The sequence below is a fragment of the Phascolarctos cinereus genome, unplaced genomic scaffold (genome assembly GCF_003287225.1).
Source record: "Phascolarctos cinereus isolate Bilbo 61053 unplaced genomic scaffold, phaCin_HiC Scaffold_2;HRSCAF=192, whole genome shotgun sequence".
Classification (NCBI taxonomy): domain Eukaryota; kingdom Metazoa; phylum Chordata; class Mammalia; order Diprotodontia; family Phascolarctidae; genus Phascolarctos; species Phascolarctos cinereus.
In genome coordinates this window covers 32775086-32793331 of record NW_027555625.1, presented here as the reverse complement: position 1 = coordinate 32793331, position 18246 = coordinate 32775086, and the positions used below count along the sequence as shown (strand labels likewise).

General features: G+C 43.6%; 2 protein-coding genes and 2 pseudogenes across 2 annotated transcripts in view; 2 read left to right on the top strand and 2 right to left on the bottom strand.

Annotated features, from left to right (window-relative positions):
• Positions 1-18246, bottom strand: part of DNAH6 (dynein axonemal heavy chain 6) — a 250339-nt gene that overhangs the window by 65714 nt on the left and 166379 nt on the right. The window contains exons 57-58 of the mRNA XM_078149111.1: positions 15600-15796; positions 7195-7398 (exon numbers count right to left, since the gene is read on the bottom strand). Coding sequence (XP_078005237.1) covers positions 7195-7398; positions 15600-15796 — 401 coding nt within the window. The remainder of the gene's footprint in view (positions 1-7194; positions 7399-15599; positions 15797-18246) is intronic.
• LOC110196328 (transformer-2 protein homolog beta pseudogene) lies at positions 9764-10557 on the top strand (annotated as a pseudogene).
• Positions 11641-12233, top strand: LOC110196350 (cysteine-rich and transmembrane domain-containing protein 1-like). Its single transcript, XM_020969515.2, has one exon. It carries the CDS (start codon positions 11757-11759, stop codon positions 12081-12083), a length of 327 nt encoding a protein of 108 aa, XP_020825174.1. The 5' UTR covers positions 11641-11756; the 3' UTR covers positions 12084-12233.
• On the bottom strand, positions 13204-14233 carry LOC110196296 (Na(+)/H(+) exchange regulatory cofactor NHE-RF1 pseudogene; annotated as a pseudogene).

Sequence of the window (18246 nt, the reverse complement as noted above, 5' to 3'; positions counted from 1 at the left end):
AAATGCTTCTTGACAGACTGATAGGTTCTTATGCTTTACTCCCCTCTATGAACTCTGTGATCCAGCTCCTGGCCTGGTTTCTTGTTCCTCACATTTCGTTCTTCCTCCCATCTCCTGACTGCATGTCCACAGGCTGTCTCCCACATGCCTGGAATGCTTTCCCTCCTTCCCTCTGACTCTCAGCTTTCTTTGCTCCTTTCAAGATTTGGTTCTAATCCCACCTTCCGTAAGAGGCCTGTCCCTGCCCCATCTGCCCAATCCTTTCTTTCTGAGATCACCTTCCACTCACACTGCATATGCATCTTGAATGTTCATAGGTACTTGCATCTTGTTTCTCCTTTTAGAATATGAACTCTCTCAGGGTAGAGATTGTTTTGCCTTTATCTGTGTCCCCGGCACATAATAAATGCTTGTCAACTGACTGATGAAGGAGGGACAATTTGATTTGTCCTAGATAGCTAGACAGCTGGAGGATGAGACCTGGTACCTTCCAGATCAGTGGGTATCCACTCTAACTTCAGAGGAGGAAGAGTGGGGAGGGAAGGAAAGGGAACAAATATTTATATAGTGCACTATGCTAACTGTTGTTACTGTTGTTGAGTTGTGTCTGATTTTTCATGACACCATCTGGGGTTTTCTTGGCAAAGATACTGGAGTGATTTCCTTCTCCAGCTCATTTTACAGATGAGGAAACTGAGGCAAACAGGGCTAAGTGACGTGGGTCTGAACTTAGGTCTTCCTGACTCCAGGTCCAGTGCTCTATGCACTGCACCAAGTACTTTTTTTTTTAAAAACAAATATCTTATTTAATCCTCACAACAACTCTGTAAAGTAATAATAATAATAACTAATATTTATATAGTGCTTACTGTGTGAAGCACTGTGCTATGAGATTTACAATTATTATCTTGTTTAATCCTCACAACAACCCTGAGCCATAAATGCTATTCTTATCCTCATTTTACAGGTGAGGAAATTGAGGCAAACAAAGGTTAAGTGTCTTGCCCAAAGTCATGCAGCTAGTAAGTATCTGAGGCCAGATTTGAACTTAGGTTTTCCTGGCTCCAAGCCCAGTGCTTAATCTACTGTACCACCAGCTGTTACATCCCAGGTAGTGTCCCATGGACTTAAATCCTACAAGGTTTCTTAAAAAAAGAAAAGAAAAGCAATTCAAAGATACAAAGAAAAACAAGTCTGATGAGGAAAAAAAAATCAGAGTTTTCTGAAGAGATATAATGTACATACACAAAATAGTCTTCAACCAGCTTAGATTTTTAAATATGCATATATATGTATATGTATGTGTGTGTATATAGATACATATATATTTATATACACACATATTTATAAAACAGAAACAAAGGAAGATGACAAGTGATGAACACAAGAGGGTGGGATGGCGCTGTAAGCAGAATGTCGGGAACACTAAAGCTTAGAATGGCATGGGAAGCTAAGGCCAAGAACAAGGTTACAGCAGGAAAAGAGGAGTACCCAAGGAGAGATAGCACAGATGTTTGGGGTGGATGGGGTGTTGGTAACTCACAACACAGAGAAGACACAATAACTCCATTGTTACTTTGCTTCTTTCTCTGCTAAGGAAAGTGACCTTTGACTCAGAAAGACTAGACTAAAAATGGCCATTGAGGAGTTGACACCCAGGAGAAATAAGGAGAGAATAAGAAGAGCCCAAAGGCCCAGATGAACTCCAGACTGGGGACCTGAAGGCACTGAGAGGTGTGACTGCTGAGTCATGGTAGGTGACATTTGAAAGATTATGGAGAATGGGAGATATATTTCATGAGAGAGGACAGATATTCTGAATCTTCCAAAAAGGGAAGAGACTCTAGGAGAATCAGCTTTGTATTTCTGGCAAAATTTGAGAATGTCTTATGAAAGAGATGACTCGGAACCACCTGGAAAAGGAAGCTGTGATCACCAAAAGTTCAATATCAATGGGTCATGAAGGACTAACCTTATTTCATTTACTGATAGAACTGCCAAACTGGTAGATAGATCAGGGAAATGCTACAAATCAGACTTTTAGCTAGATTTGAACAAAGCATTTGATAAAATACCCCCATTCAGTTCTTACTGAGAGGAAAGAGAGATGTGGGCTAGATGAGAGTATGTTTAGATGGCTCTGGAACTGTGGGAATGGCTGGCAGCCAACAGTAGTCATTAATGTTTCAATGTCAAGTTCGGCAGAGGTCTCCAGTGGAGTATCCTAGAGATCTCTATTTGGTCCTGTGCTGTTTGAGGTGTTTTTTTTTTTTTATCAATGTCTTTGATAAAAGAATAGAGAGCATTCTTATCAAGTTGCAGCATAACCAACATGGAAGAGAAAGTTAAATACACTAGACAACAGATTGGTATCCCAAAACATTTTGACAGTTTAGAATAGGAGCTTGAATTTAATAAAATGAAATTTAATAAGGATAAATGTAAAATCTTCTACTTGTGTTCAAAACATCAACTTCACACACACACACAGATTCTCTTCCTTTCCACTTGTCTCTGTGCTTTAGCACAGATTGTCTCCCATGTCTGCAATGACATTCCTCATTCCCTTCACCTCTAGAATCCTTTGTTATTTGTTTTTCAGTCATTAGTCATGTCTGACCCTTTGTGATGCCATTTGGAGGTTTTTTTTTTTTGGCACAAATACTAGAGTGGTTTGCTATTTCCTTCTCCAGCTCATTTGACAGATGAGGAAACTGAGGCAAACAGAGTAGAGTGACTTGCTTAAGGTCACACAACTAGTAAGTGTCTGACACCAGATTTGAACTTGGAAAGATGAGTCTTCTTGATTCAAGGTCTGGTACTCTATCCACTGTACTACCTAGATGCCTCTTGGATTCTTCAAAGCTGAGCTTAGATGCCATCTCTTCCCTAGGGTCATTCCTGCCCCCCAGATGCTAGTCCTCACCACTCGTACCATTATCTTGCATTTATTTTGTATATATATTTTATAGCTAAAGTTATATCTATCTGTATATCTATCTACCTACTTACCTACCTGTCTATTATTTACACATGTATATATTGCCTTCCTCTTTAGAATATAAGTTGTCTTCCTCTATAGAATGTAAGTTCCTTGAGTACAGGGACAATTTCATTTGTCTTTGAATCCCCAGCATTAACTACAGAGCTTGGCACATAGTAGGTGCTTAATGAATGCTTGATGTTGACTGAATGATTTTCTTTGGAAGTGATAATACTATTGTATTCTACCCTGGTCAGACAACACCTAGATTTTTGTGTGTAGTTCTGGCATTGCTGTTTAGAAAGAACATTAATAAGCAAGAGACCTTCTGGGGGTAGAGGTGGGGTTTGGGGTTGACCAGAATCAAGAAAGACCTCAAATCTATGCCATATGAAGGTCAGTTGACTGACTTGAGTCAATTTCAAGCACTTGAGGGACTGTTACATGTCCCTAGAGGACAAAACTAGAGCAATGCATAGAAGTCACCCACGTGGATTTAAGTTTGATATAAGGGAACCCCCCCAACAACTTCCTAATAATAAATGCCATCTCTAATCAATCAATTAAGGATCTACTATGTGTCAGACACTGTGCTAGGCACTAGGGATGCAAGAATAATGAATGAGGCTACAGGATGCCTGGAGAAGTGGTAGGTTCCTCCTCACATCTCTGGGCTTTGCCCAGGCTGTCCTCCATACCCGCAATCATCTCCTTCTCATCACCGCCCTTTAGATTTCCCGATTCTCTTCAAAGTGGAGTTCAAGAGCTACCTCTTTCAAAAAGGCTTTTCTTGCAGCTGCCAATGCCTCCTCACTTCAGTCAGTCAGTCAGGAAGTATATGTCAGGTACTGTGCTTAGTGTTGAGGATACAGATAAAGGCTTTTGCCTTTTTTGTCCTCAAGGAGCTTGCAGTCTAAAAAAAAATTCCTTTCTTCATTGGAGGTTTTCAGCCAAAGACTGAAAGACCACTTGTTTGGTGTGTCTTAGTAAGAATCCTTTTTGGGTATAGGTTGGATTCAATGGCCACTGAGGTCTCTTCCAATCCAAGTGCTTCTCTGATTCTATTCTTACTTCTCCATGGTCTTTTGGGGACTCAAAAGCCGAGGGCTTCCAGGGAATGAAGAGATATCATGAAATACTTTACACCCCTGTAGAGACCGGAAACAGATTTTCTGTTTCCTAGCAAGATCAAGGTCAATTCATAGCATTATCTGGGCTTAGGTGAGATGCAGACTCCTTAACTGTTGGCCATCTTAAGTTTCCTGCTTGACAGCTGGACCCTACTGGTTGTTTGAAAAGCAGAGGATGTCTCTCTTGCCTTTCTTTCACTTAGCTTGAGCCAGCACAGAGGGTCACACATAAGTCCAAGGATTGAGGGAGCAACATTTTATTATAAGATAGAGTTTGTTCCTTGTGGTTCAATCCTGTGGTCTCCAGTGGTTCAAGTGGCTTGGAGGGACAGTGGCTTTCTATTTATTCATGAAGAAGGACTTCTTGCCTGTTATAACTGGCTCCTTTGCTGACAAAACTCAGAAATTACTGAAGATGTGCCTTCTTCTTGGGAAGAAGAGCTGAGAATAATTTTGGATCTTAGAAGAAAGGTATACAATCGGAATGTGTAACTTAGTTTGACTGGAAGTCCTAGGTAGGGCTTCAGGATGTAAGCTGGCTGGGTTCTGTGCTCAGTAACCTTCTCCCTTATGGTTGGTGAGGGGTATAGTAACCTTGTGGTGCTGCTCTGACCTTCTTTTGCTTTGATGGTTAATTATAAGGCAGCAACATTCTGAATTGTTTCTCTCTTCTAGGTCCTTTCTCTGCTAATGAATGGAGCAGTAGGGGAGAAGTCACTCTTTCATCTCCATCCTTTCACTGTGGGCAGTGATGAATCGAAGGTGATTTCTCTGGTAAGAGAAGAACTATGTCTGTCTCTTTGTCTCTCTCTCTTTTCTGCCCTGTTTCTCCATGCCCCTATATCTCTTAGGAGTTGGAAAGTTTACCTGGCTTCATGTTCAAGCAGGTCCCACAGAGTCCCTGGCCCCAAGCCAGGAACAAATTTATTAAGTAAATCATGTGTCTTATAGGTTTGGAATTACATTTAAGGATTCTATTTTCATTATAAAGATGTTTCTCAGTTGTGAAGTGAATAATTTCGACTCATTAATCCAATTGATATTCAATTTGCATGTTCATTACTGAGCCAATCATTCCACTGATAATCCATGTGCTTCATGGCTCCCATTAAATCACTATCTCCCTCTGAAGAAAAACTTTGTTTTGTGGGACTCAGGTTCAATAGTTCTGTAAGCATTTTCATGGGAGTGGAAACACACACATTGTACTTTCTAAGCCATGACTCCTACACTTGGATACACTTGCAATGTCATCCACGGGGTCACTTTATTCAATGATGCAGATCCTGACCCATCCATTCCTAGCTTCTCATGGAAACCTTGTCCGTGCCCTTCCACAAGGGCTTCACAGAGTGCATCCAATATGCTTTTTCTGATTCCCTTGAAGCTGTGTAGTTATCAAAGGTCCATTTGATTATCTCACATTCCTCCCCAAATGAGCGGTCCACGTTTTCTGCTGAAAATCTGTACGTCACTTCTTGGCTACAAACATAGTTTCATGAATAAGACCTGCTCACCTGAATACAGAATATATTTGTATTCCTCCACACTCTTATTCATCTTTGTATTTTGATTTTCATGTTGAAGCCTTATAATGCCCCTCATGTACCTCTTCATTGTCCATTGACTGACTTGCAGGGGTGGGGAACCTTTGATTTTCATTCTTCAAAGACTGTGGCATTCAGAAACTCCCAGTCGCGTAATGATTTTTTTTTTGCTTTATTTAAATTTTTTAAAAAATTCATTTTGTATTCATAGCAGCTCTTTTTGTGGTGGCAAAGAATTGGAAATTGAGAGGATGCCCATCAATTGGGGAATGGCTGAGCAAGTTGTGGTATATGAATGTAACGGAACAGTATTATGCTATAAGAAATGATGAACAGGTTGACTTCAGAAAAACCTGGAAAGACTTGCATGGTCTGATGCTGATTGAAGTGAGCAGAACCAAGAGTACTTTGTACACAATAATAGCCACGTTGTACAATGACTAATATTGATAAACCTAACCCTTCTCAACATTACAAGGATCTAAGACATCTCCAGAGGCCTCGGGATGGAAAATGCTATCCACATCCAAGGAAAGAACTATGGAAGTTGAATTGCTATCTTTTTTTTCTCTCTCTTCTGTTGAGTTTTGTTTCCTCTTTCTGATGGTTCCTCCTATTGGTTTTAATTTTTTACTTACAACTTCACTAATGTGAAAATATGTTTAATAGGAATGTAAATGTATAGCCTATATCAGATTGTGCACCATCTTGGAGAGGGTGGTGGGGAGGAAGGGGGAGAAAAATTTTAAACTCAAAAGCATATGGAAGTGATTGTTGATAAATCAAAATAAATTAATAAAATTTTAAAAAATAAATAAAATTCGTTTTAAACTTAGATACAAACAAGAAAAAAAAGAACATTTCCATGTATACAGCAAACAAAGAGAGGATTCAGTACAAAACCATAAGTTTCCATTTTAGACTGTTCAGCTATACAATGTTGAAGGAAATTTTTTTTTCTTAAAATGATGGCCTCTGTTTCAAGAGAAGCTTGAGGTTCATTAAAAGCACAACACAATTTTCTAGGGGGACTTAAGTCTCTTTATGTACTATTCTCCACTTCTGGGTCTAGCTCATATATCCAGATACAGGCTCTCTTCAATATAGAGGTGCTGAGAGACCTCTGGATCTTCTATTCAACTGCATATTGAGGTGGCTAGGTGGCACAGCGGATAGAGTGCAGAACTTGAGTCAGAAAGACCTGAGTTCAAATCCTGCCTCAGATATTTCCCTAGTCATATGACCCTGGGCAAGTCACTTAGCCTTTCTGTGCCTCAGTTTCCTCATCTGTAAAATAGAGACAATAATAGCATCTACCTCCCGGGGGCATTATCATATGTAAAGCATTTTGCAAACTTTAAGAGCTACCTAAATGCTAGTTCTTATTTTGTCATGGACAATAAACATTCTTTATTGATTTAGTTTTTCCCATATGGACAGGCTGTATTCTTTAAACAAGTAATAGATTTTAAAACATACTTTACCAACATCTCAGAGAACCCCCACTGATTTCAATGAGTCAGTGGCTGCTCACCTGATCTTGGGGGTCAATCATCAAAGGCCATCGTCGTCCTCGAGTCACCAGAATACCGTTTTCAGTCGATACCAGATCACGTGGTAAGCCATCCGTATTCCACTGCCGTATCTCATAAGGATCCCCCAGGATGTTTATTAGGCTGAAGTCACCACTTATTGGGATCTCAAGAAGGACACACTGTTCAATCCAGCAATCTATCAGCTGCCAGAGAGGGAGAGCTTATTAGATGTGTGTCCAAAGGACAACAGAAAGAGCAGCAGTTTGGGAAAAGAGGAAATTCCACAAAGTTACAGCAAAGCATCACAGAAAGAACTCAATCTAGAAACAAGAAAAGGAGAGTTCTAATTCTAGTTCTCCCAATTATTAGTTGTACAGCTTCAGGTAGATCACTTAATCTCTATGAGTCTCAGTTTCTTCATTCATAAAATGGAAATAAAACCACTCGTAGTAGCTATCTCTTAGTGTGAGAGGCAGATAAAGTAACACATGCAAAGCACTTTGTACTTGTAAAGCACTATATTACTATCAGGAAATTACAGTGAATTAATCGATGTCCGTGAAGAGGACCCTGAGTCACCCAAATCAATTATGTTCAGCATGCTCTGCTTAATAAGGCAAGCGTTTCAGAAGGATGGCCCTTTAAAAGGCTTAAAGTCATTCAGGCATTTAAATAGATTGTATTTACACATAGGGTACACTTCATTTCCTAACCATACTAGATAATCGACATGCTGCTTTATTAATCATCATAGCAATGCACATTCATGTAGTTCTTTCAAGTTTATAAAATCCTTTTTCACAACAACCCCCTGAGATTAGAAGCTCACTTTTACTGATGATGGGCCTCAGGTTCAGTGAGATCAAATAATTCTAATACCTAGCACTGTTGATCACGCTCTTCTCCTTGATACTGTCTTCACTCTAAGTTTTCGGGACCCCCCCCCGGTGCTCCTCATACTTATCTGACTACTCCTGTTCTGCTTCCTTTGCTGGACCCTCCTCCAGATCATGCCCTCTGAACATAACTGTCCCTCAGGGCTCTGTTCTGGGCTCTCTTCTCTTCTCCCTCCATACTACTTCACTCGGTGATCTCATTAGCTCCCATGGATTTAGTTACCACCATCTCTATGCTGATGATTACCAAATTGACCTATCTTGCCCCAGACTCTCTGCTGGCCTCCAATTGCACATCTCCAACTGTCTTTCTGACATCTTGAACTGGATGCCCAGTAGGCCTCTTAAACTCACCATGTCTCAAATAGAACTTACTATCTTTTCCTGGAAACCCTCCCCACATCCTATCTTCCCTATGACTGTAAAGGGCAATACCATACTCCTAATTCTTCTGGCTCCCCACCTCGAAGTCATCCTAGATTCCTCCCTCTCTCTCATCTACCACATCCAAGCTGTTGCCAAGGCCTGTGGATTTCGCCTCTACAACCCGTTTTGAATATGCCCCCTTCTCTCTTCTGACACTCCCATCCTGGTCCAGGCTCTTGTCACCTCCCACTTGGACTATTGTATAGCCTGCTGGGGGGTCTGCCTGCCTCAAAGCTCTCCCACTCCAGTCCATTCTCCTTTCAGTAACTAAAGTGGTTTCTCTAAAGCGCTGGTCAGACCATGTTATCTTCCCACTCAAAAAATTCCAGTGACTCCCAGTGACACCAACACAAAATTGTCTGTTGGGTACTCAAAGCCCTTCCTAGCCTCCTCTCCTCTCTTTCTAGTCTTCTTACACTTTACTCCTGTTTGGTCCAGTGACACTGGCTTCCTCAGTGTTCCACGAACAAGACCCTCCATCTCTCTGCTCCAGGAATCTTATCTTCTCTGGCCCAGAACACTCTCTCTCCTCCACTCTGACTATTGACCTCCCTGGCTTCCTTTAAATTTCATCTAAAATCTCATCTTTTACTGGAAGCCTTTTCCAACCTCTCAATTCTAGTGCCTTCCTTCTCTTATTTCCTATTTATCTTGAATATAACTTCTGTTTTTTATGTCTGTTTGCATGTTGCCTCCCCCATTAGACTGTAAGCTCCTTGAGGGATGAACTGTCTTTTCTGCTTTTTTTGTGTGCTTAGTGCTTAACACAATGCCTGGCCCATAGTAGGCTGTTAATAAATGTTTATTGACTGAAAGCATATAATACCTTAAGGTTTGCAAAGCATTTTACAAATATTCCATTTGGTGCTCACAACTACTCCGGGAAGTAGGCACTAATATTAGCCCCATTTTATAGAGGAGGAAACTGAGGCACAGAGAAGTTACTTGACTTGCTAGTATTCCACTTGCATTACCATGTTCAAATACCTGTCTTATGACTCTATTCTTTGCTAGCATTGTTTCATTTTTAAATAAAGTTTCGTGTGTAATGGATGTGCTCAAAAAGGTAATATGAGGTTACTGATTTATAAGATTCTCCTGATTATAAAAACTAGCAAACTTCACCATGTTTAAAAAAGGAATGGTGTGGGGCAGAGCAGGACGCAGAAGCGGATTGGGAGGCGGGACAGGGCAGCAAGGCATCGCGGGGGGCAACACTAGCTGAAGCAGTAAGTGAGAATGCCATTCTGCTTCCAAAAGTAGGAGTGTCCATGAATCTGGGAAATCCGCGAGGCACACCCTTGTAGGTCTACGTTTCCGAGGAAGGTTTCCTGAGCTCCAGATCCAAGTCTAGGTCCAAGTCGGAGTCTCGATTGAGATCCAGAAGAAGTTCTCGAAGGCATTATAATAGATCAAATTCTTGCTCCCCCTCCCACAGATGATCCCGGAGCAGGTCATACAGTTGAGACGACCGAACGCAGCATAGCCAGAGTCACTCTTCTATGTCTACCCGTAGGCATCACGCGGGGAATCAGGGTGTTTGGATTGAGTCTGTACGCAGAGATCTCAGAGAAGTATTTTCCGAATACGGCTTGATTGCGGATGTATGTATCGTAGATGAGCAGTAGTCCTGGCGTTCCTGGGGGTTTGCCTTTGTCTACTTCGGGAATATGGATGACTCCAAGGAAGCCAAAGAGCGTGCCAATGGAATGGAGCTGGAAGGGCGAGGATCCGAGTGGACTTTTCTATAACAAAAAAGACCCCACGTCCCAACCCTTGGGATCTACATGGGAAGACTCCTTATGGCAGTCCTTGCAGTGATTACTATGATCAAGGCTTTGGTGATCCTAACTATTAAAGCAGATCTTACCGAAGAAGGGGTGGTGAAGGAGAGGGTGGAGAGCTGCCCAAGGCAGGGATCAGATTTACAGGAGGCGATCACCATCCTCATATTACAGTCCTGGGGGTTACAGGTCACAGTCTCCATCTCCATCTTATTCACCTAACCACTGTGAAAGCATGAAGATGGTGGATTTCTGAAATGGGATTTTGTTTTGTGGACAATTTTTTTTATTGTCTCCTGTTTAAAAGTGAACAGGGCCTAGTGAATAGGTAACATTTACACCTTTTATGAAGATCACTTTTGGTGGAGTTGAAATGCTCTTTTCTTTCTGCATTTGTGTAGTCTGGTGCTCTGTTCAAAGTTAAGTGTTTTCAGAGAAGTATGTTTTGTGTATTTTTTACAGTCTAAATTTTGACTGCTGAGAAGTTTCTATTGTAGAAAAACTTTATTTATAAAGGTTTTTCTACTGAATCCAGGGCAACCTGAAGATTTGCCGTTTTGTGTGAAATGCCTCCAAATGGTAAACCAACAATAAACAGTTTAATTTCTACTTTTCTTTTCACCACATCAGTGCTTAGGAAAACTGAATTTTCAAATTAGTCTGTGGAAAGTAAAGTCACATGCCTTGCCATTTAGAGAGCACCGTATTTAATGTATCTACAACTGAGTGTCACAATTATAATATTGTGTAACTCTGTATTACTAGTATTAGAACTAACGGTATTTCTATCCAGCAGTTGGCTACTGCTTGTCTGAATGTTGTTTGTGAAGCCTTTATATAAGCTGTGCAAATAGCAAGGGAGGACAATAGTTCCAGTCTAACGGAGGCCTTGAGGAAGACCCGCCTTCCTCACAGGGCTGTTCTGGAGGTGGTGAGGTTGAGCTTCAGCTGTCAATGAATAACGGGACCTTCCATCACAAACGTAATCTTGATTTTCTGGCTTTAGATTACAAATAAAAATGGGTGCCTCATAAAGGATGGGAGAAAGAAACACTTCAGCAGTTTGATGAGTGAACTGAAGACTTCGCCTGTTAAATTTCAAAAACTATTCTGAGATCCCTTTTGCTTACCAAAGGAGGCCTGATTCACTCAACTGTTTTGAGAATGTGTTTAAATAAACTGTTAATTAAAAAGATAAAAAAAAAAGGTGGGGGAAAGCAGCTAGGTAGTGCAGTGGATAGAGAGCACCGGCCCTGAGTCAGGAGGACCTGAGTTCAAATCCTCACCTGTATTATGCGGTAATACACCGACTGACGTCAGCTCCCGGTGGATTCAGCGTTGGAGGCGCGGGCGCTGCCAGCGCTCAAGTTCATTCTTCAGTCTCACGTCCCGCGTCCAAGTGAGGAAGGCACCGAGTGGCCCCCGCTCCGCCGGAGGAAAGGCTTTCACTCCCACATGAATTACGGAAATCCTCCACCCTACTCGGCCTCAAGCCCAACTGCCCCATATCCACCACATCTACAGCAACCAGGTGGTTCTCAAACATATCCTTCTGCTGGGTCTTATCCTGCTGGGCCTCCAGGGCCATATCCACCCCCTAATGCAGGGTATCCACACCAAGGCTATCCACAATATGGCTGGCAGGGCGCAACCGCTCATGGACCCACCAGGGTGTATGTGGTGGAAGAACAAAGAAAGTCTAACGCGCTCCAGTCTAACTGCCTCACAGCTTGCTGGACTGCTCTCTGCTGCTGCTGCCTTCTTGACGCGCTAGACGACTGACCAGCCTCAGCTCCTCTTACCACAAGGCTTTGTGTCATCGATTGATGGAGTTCTGAGTCCTGGTCTCTTTCCATTGCCATAATGAATGACAAGTTCGGTCCAGATATCTCAACAACAGCATAATGGAATCCTAGGTTATTAGTGATTTTTTATTTTGCTGTTTAATTTAGTGACACGATCTTTTAAATGTTCATTTTCTAATTTTTGTCATACTTTAACAAATGTGCTAAATGATTTTTTTGGCCAAAGGCTCGAATATGAAATTTATATTTATCATTTTAAATTGTACTGTTCACGGCAGTGGCAAAATATGCAACAATTGAAGCCACTGCATAATTTCTTTCCTAACTCCCTAATTATGTTTCAATACTGTCTTGTCAATAAATTTTTCAAAAGTAAAAAAAAAAATGGGGCAGCTAGGTGGCACAGTGGAAAGGGCACTAGCCCTAGAGTCAGGAGGACCTGAATTCAAATCGGGCCCCAGACACTTGACACTTAACTAGCTGTGTGACTCTGACCAAGTCACTTAACCCTGATCGCCTTGCCAAAAAAAAAATCATGTTAATTATAGCACAAAAATCCCAACTTTCTTAACATATGTATGACACGAAAACAAACTTTCCCCTCCCCAAACCTTCCAAACACACCGATTTGTAGCTTTTAGGGAGAAGACCCTGTCCATCCCTGAGCTGTAGTTTCTACCCTTAAGACTTCTCATTCAGCCATTCCCAGGCTCTGGACATGTTATATTAGGATGGCATGAAAAAATGAACTGAAAAAAAAATCTGCTTTATTAAATCGTCTCACAGTCCTCCAGCTGGCAGGGGGTGGGGAGAATGTAGTCAAGAAGTAGATCCTCCTTAGGGCCCTAAGAAGAAAGGATTTGGGTAAAGGTGTGTCTTCTCTTTAGGACAGAACAGGAAAACATACTCCCTGGGCTTTAGGAAGAACATGGGTGTCTGGGAAAATCAGATACTGGTGCTGATTTGTGACTTTGATTTGGGGTCAGTGGAGAAGAGGAAAGGAAAGGAAGCCCAAAGGGCAAAACTCATTCCCCTCCTCCAAACTCCTCCCCACTCTCCAGGGTTGTTTGGTGGGAAGGGAGAAAGGAGGACATTGCTCAGAGATTGCTGACGAGTTCGTTTTTTTTTTTTCCCTTTTTCCTCCAGTCCACTACCAGGGATATGTTGAAGTCTAAAATGGGCTCAGAGGAGGAAGACGTAGAAGAGGGTGGAGTGGAATCTTGTTTCTTGGGACTGTTCTAAGAATCTGTCTCAACACTGGTTTCACTAAGTGCATCTCTTGAGGCTGGTTTGGGGCTCTCACACCGCTTCAATTTAGGTGGCGCTGCTCCCCTCCTCTACCTTTCCATTGGCAATAGGCTCTGGCAGGGGAGCACTCAGGTGCTCCTGGGATGGTATCACTTTACACTGCCTCCATGTACACAGCCAGTAGCTTGGCCTCATCTCCGCCAGCCTTGATTGCGTCGACCACATCCCCCATGCTGTTTCCCTTCCGTACAGATCCCATTCATCACCATCCGTTCCTGGGCCTGGATCCCTGAAGCCTCAGCTAGTGACTTGGTGTCCACAGAGCGGATGTACTGGCCAGGTTTCGACTTGTCACTCTGCAGTTTGTCGAAGCCATAGCCATTGGGACCCTTTCTCACAGCACAAAGTCGGGGTCTCAGATCCCCTCTGTTGGCTCTTCTCTTCCTGCGGCTCCTTGGCCGCTCCTGGCTGCTGCTTCTCGCTTTCATCCATCTGCTCCCCCGTAGCCCTCTACGGGTAGGCACGGCCCTCTGCGGGTGGGCTCGGCCCTCTGCGGGGTGGGCTCGGCTGGACGCCCAACCCGGCCTGGCCAAGCCTGGATGCCTCGCTTCTGCAGGCGCTCGACGGCCTCCGGGCGGACCACCTCAGGTGCACGGGGTTGAGCGCGGCTCGGATGCGGCTCACCACCTGCTGTGACTCTCCTGCTCCACGTTGTCGCCCTTGGTCACCGGCCAGCAGTCCCGCCTTTTCGGTCTGCGAGCCTGGCTCCATGAGCCTGATAAACTGTCCCACTGTGTACTTCTTGCCCTAGCCATTCGGCCCCTTCTCCAGGTTACAGAGCCGGGGCAGGGGGCTCCCGGAGTACCAGTCTGCGCTCATCTTGCTCCCGGGCAGGTCAGGGGCTCGCAGCTGGAGCCGGTTCACTAATCACTCCCTCCTACCCCCGACCCCTTGCCCCAGGAGGCTGAAACACAGCAAAGAAGAGGGAGGAGGTATTTGGGAAGGGGTCGCTGAGAACTCCTCTAAGTGCTGAAGGAAAGCGAAGGTCTCAATGACAATTCCGCACAGTGTTTGAAGGTTCCAGAACCTGTCACCGCCCCTTATCCCGGGGGAGGGGCTGCTCAGGCCCAGTTAGGAACCAGAGGAGAAAGCGGGATGGAGTGAGGTGCCCTATCCCCAGTGGAGTAGTACAAGCTAGAAGTAGCTAAGACAGGGTTTGCCCTCAGGTCTTCCTGACTCCTGGGCCAGTACTCTATCATATCACCTAGTTGCCATTATGCCTTGCTTCTGGTCACACAACTAGTCAGAGTCAGGATTTGAATTTCCACCTTTTGCCTCTAAATCTAATACTCTTTCCTCCCTATTGAATAGACTTTTTATGGTCAGGAAAGAGTAGAAACTGAGGTTTGCTGAGGGGCATCCAGAGAACTCCCCATTCCTGCCATGCCCTCCTCCTTCCTCCCCTTGCCCAACCCTACCAAGATGCTTGCCACCTCAGAGTAATTCCTCTGTGCTTTAGGTTGCATTGGCTGCCCTGCTGCTTGGCTCCAGGACATGGGGGCCAAGGTTCCTAAGAATGAAGGAAGGTGAGGGTAGCAGAACTAGATGGAGAGCCAGGTGGCTGGTACTGGGACATGGTTGGGGGACTGGCTCTCTGCTTCACGGCCTGCTCTTTAGTGTCTCAGGAGGACAATACCTCTTTCCAAGTGTTAGAGGCTTCCCAGGTGATCACAGGAGAACTGGCAGACCCTGCCTGGTGAGGCAATGTGAAGGCACAAAATGGTGCTGGTGAAAGACTTGGGCCACAGGGGTGTGGATCCTGCAGCCTGGAGGCCACATGTGGCCTTCTAGGTTCTTTTGACTGAGTCCAATCCTTTTATTAAGGATTTATTCAGTCAAACAGCTGCACTTGAGGCCATAGAGGGCCACATGTGGCCTCGAGGCTGCAAGTTCCCCACCCCCTGAGTCCTGGGGCCTTGCAAAAGGCAAAAGGAGCTCAATGCAGAAAGAAACAAACAGTGACTTTGTGAGGTTGCAGAAGGAAAGACAAGAAGGGCCCAGGCAGCTATGTGTTAAGGACAGTGATGGTGTGGGGTTGGGGGAGAGGGACCTGGGCCTTGTGGGAAAGAAGAGGCTTTTGGAGCAGGTGGATCATCTCTTTCTTTATTAAGGGAAGACCTGGGAAAACCTAGGAAAAAACAAAAGACTCATTCACTCCCATGGCTCCCCATGCTTCTTCACTTACCAGCTGTCTGTAATGGGCTGTGAAAGCTCCATAGTATGCCACGCACGCAGCAGCGATGAACACATTCCCACTGACGTTGGAGATCTCACTTTCAAAGTTCTGGATGCTTTCTTCCCATCGGACTTGCTCATCCCCCAGTGCAGCTGTGAGCTTACCAGCACGGGTGAGGCGTGCTTGGGTAAGGTCCATGGTTTTGGCTATATAATTTTAAGAAAACTGGGCTGTAATTATCAATGAACATTCTAAGATACTCCAGGTTTATTTTTCCTTTCTCCACCTCTAGCACAATTAGTGTTTATGTAGTAAATGATACCCAATTGAAACAGTGAACCAGATTCTGCTTAGCACTCAGGGAATCACATTCACTCTATCAGACCCTGAGGACACCATTAAGTGGCTGGGGTTTTGTATGTGGTACTGTATACACAAAGTAAAAAAAATGTGGTTCCATTAATAAGAGCCAGCATGCCTCCAACACACAGCTTTTTTATTCCTCCAAACTCTTGTTTCATTTTGTGTTTTGATTTTCACATTATTAATCAGCCCTACTCTGATGGTTCATTGTGGGGTTGAGGTAACACCTCACTGAGACAGAGAGAGAGACACACACACACACACACACACACAGAGATGAGACAGACAAAAACAGAGACAGAGACAGAAACAGAGAGATAGAGATAGACACAGAGAGAGATAGGGAGAAGAAAGACAGAGACAGACAGACAGAAAGACACACACACAGAATAAGATAGAGACTATGAAAGACAGAGGCAGAGTGACAGACAGGCAGAGAGAAGCAGACATAGAGAGAGAGACAGAGGCAGAGAATGAGAGAGACAGAGAGGCCGACAGAGACTGAGATACAGATCCAGAAAACTGAAGACCCCTATTACCATTATTTTATGACTCCCTGCCAGGCTTGTAATCTGTTCCCCACACATATCCATGTCCCTTTTGCGCCCAGGTAGTCTGTAGTATTTCCAGAGCAATATTGCTTCTATTTTCTCCCTCCATCAGTTTTGCCACAGATGCTTACCTCCATGCTTCACCTCTGGTCCCTGTCCATATTATTAATCAACAACATTGCCCATACCCCTTATGTCTGTTCTGTTCCTTTCAAAAAAGATCTAAGTTTCAAAAGGCCTCTTCCAGTCATGGTCCTATCCCATCAAGTCTCACTGACACCTATAAAGTAAAATCTGCATCTCTGCCTTTGAGTCTCTAATTCTGCTCATTTGTTCTCTACAAACTGAACATCTGGGGAGAGGTGTAGGATGGAAGCTCCTTGAGGGCTGGGGACTGTCTCTTTTTGTGTTTATATCCCCAGATTCCAGCCCCATGTCTGGCACTAAGTCTGTGCTCGTTATGATTATTAAACATCTGAAAATGGGGTTTAGTGTCAGGTCATTTCTTATATTTTTAGATCCTGTGAATTACTGGGCATCTTTTCCATGATTTTTCTTCCTCTGCTGTACCTGATACTTTCATTGTAACTTCTACATCTATAATCTTTATCAATATCGATATTTGCCCCATTCCCAAGAAGAAGGCAAACTCTGAGAGTGGGGATGATGCCATTTCCCAAGTATACATATCCTGCATATGTACATTTATATAATATATGTACATAATACATATTCTGTTGCATGACATTTTCCCGACTTTCTCATTTTTGCTTTTCAGGGTATCTTCCTCCAAGCCTCAGTTCAGGCGCTACCTTTTCTATGTAACCTTTCCTGAATCTCTTGGCTAAAAATCTCCACTCCCTACTCAAATATTCCCAGAGCACCTCATCTGGCTTTCTCTTTTGCCCTCATCATGCTTCACCTCTGGCCTTACAATTCTGAGGCCCCTCCCCCACTTCTACCCCCAAATAGACTTGAGAGCAGGCATTATCTTTTTGTCTTTCTTTGCATTCCCAACACTTAAAGGCCAGTGCCTGTCATAGAACAGATGCTTAATAAATACTTTGTTGACTTAATTGAACCAGAAGGCATTACTGGGTGGATGCTGCAAAGACAGACTTAGGATTGGTGCAAAGAAAAGCTTCTTAATAATGGGAGAAGTTCGACCTGGAAATGCTAAGTTCCTTTCTAGCAGGGGCTTCAAGCAAGGCTACATGACCATTTGTTGATGTAATAGAATTCTTAGATAGGCACAGCTATTCTTTTTAAAGTAAGTATAGTTTGGACTACAGGACCTCTGAGTTTCCTTCTACCTCTTAGATTCTGTGTGGCTCTTGTGGCAGGTGGGGCAGCTAGGTGGCACAGTGCTGGGCCAGAGTCAGGAAGATCTGAGCTCAAATCTGGCCTCACATACTTCCTAGCTGTATGACTTTGGGCATGTCACTTCACCTTGCTTGCCTCAGTGTCCTCATCCGTCAAATGAACTGGAGAAGGAATGGCACACCTCTCCAGTATCTTTGCCAAGAAAACCCCAGGTGGGGTCACAAAGAGTTGAACGTGACTGAAAAATGACTGAACAACTTGTTCATGTGAATGGGAATGAGATTTTACATTAAGGTGATAGAACTGCATGTTGAAAGGAAGAGGAGCAAGGGAGAGAGGGCAGGAACAAGTATTTACTCAGTGGTTATTGTTTGTCCTTCTTTCTTGGGGAGGACCACTGACATCAGGAGAGTGACATC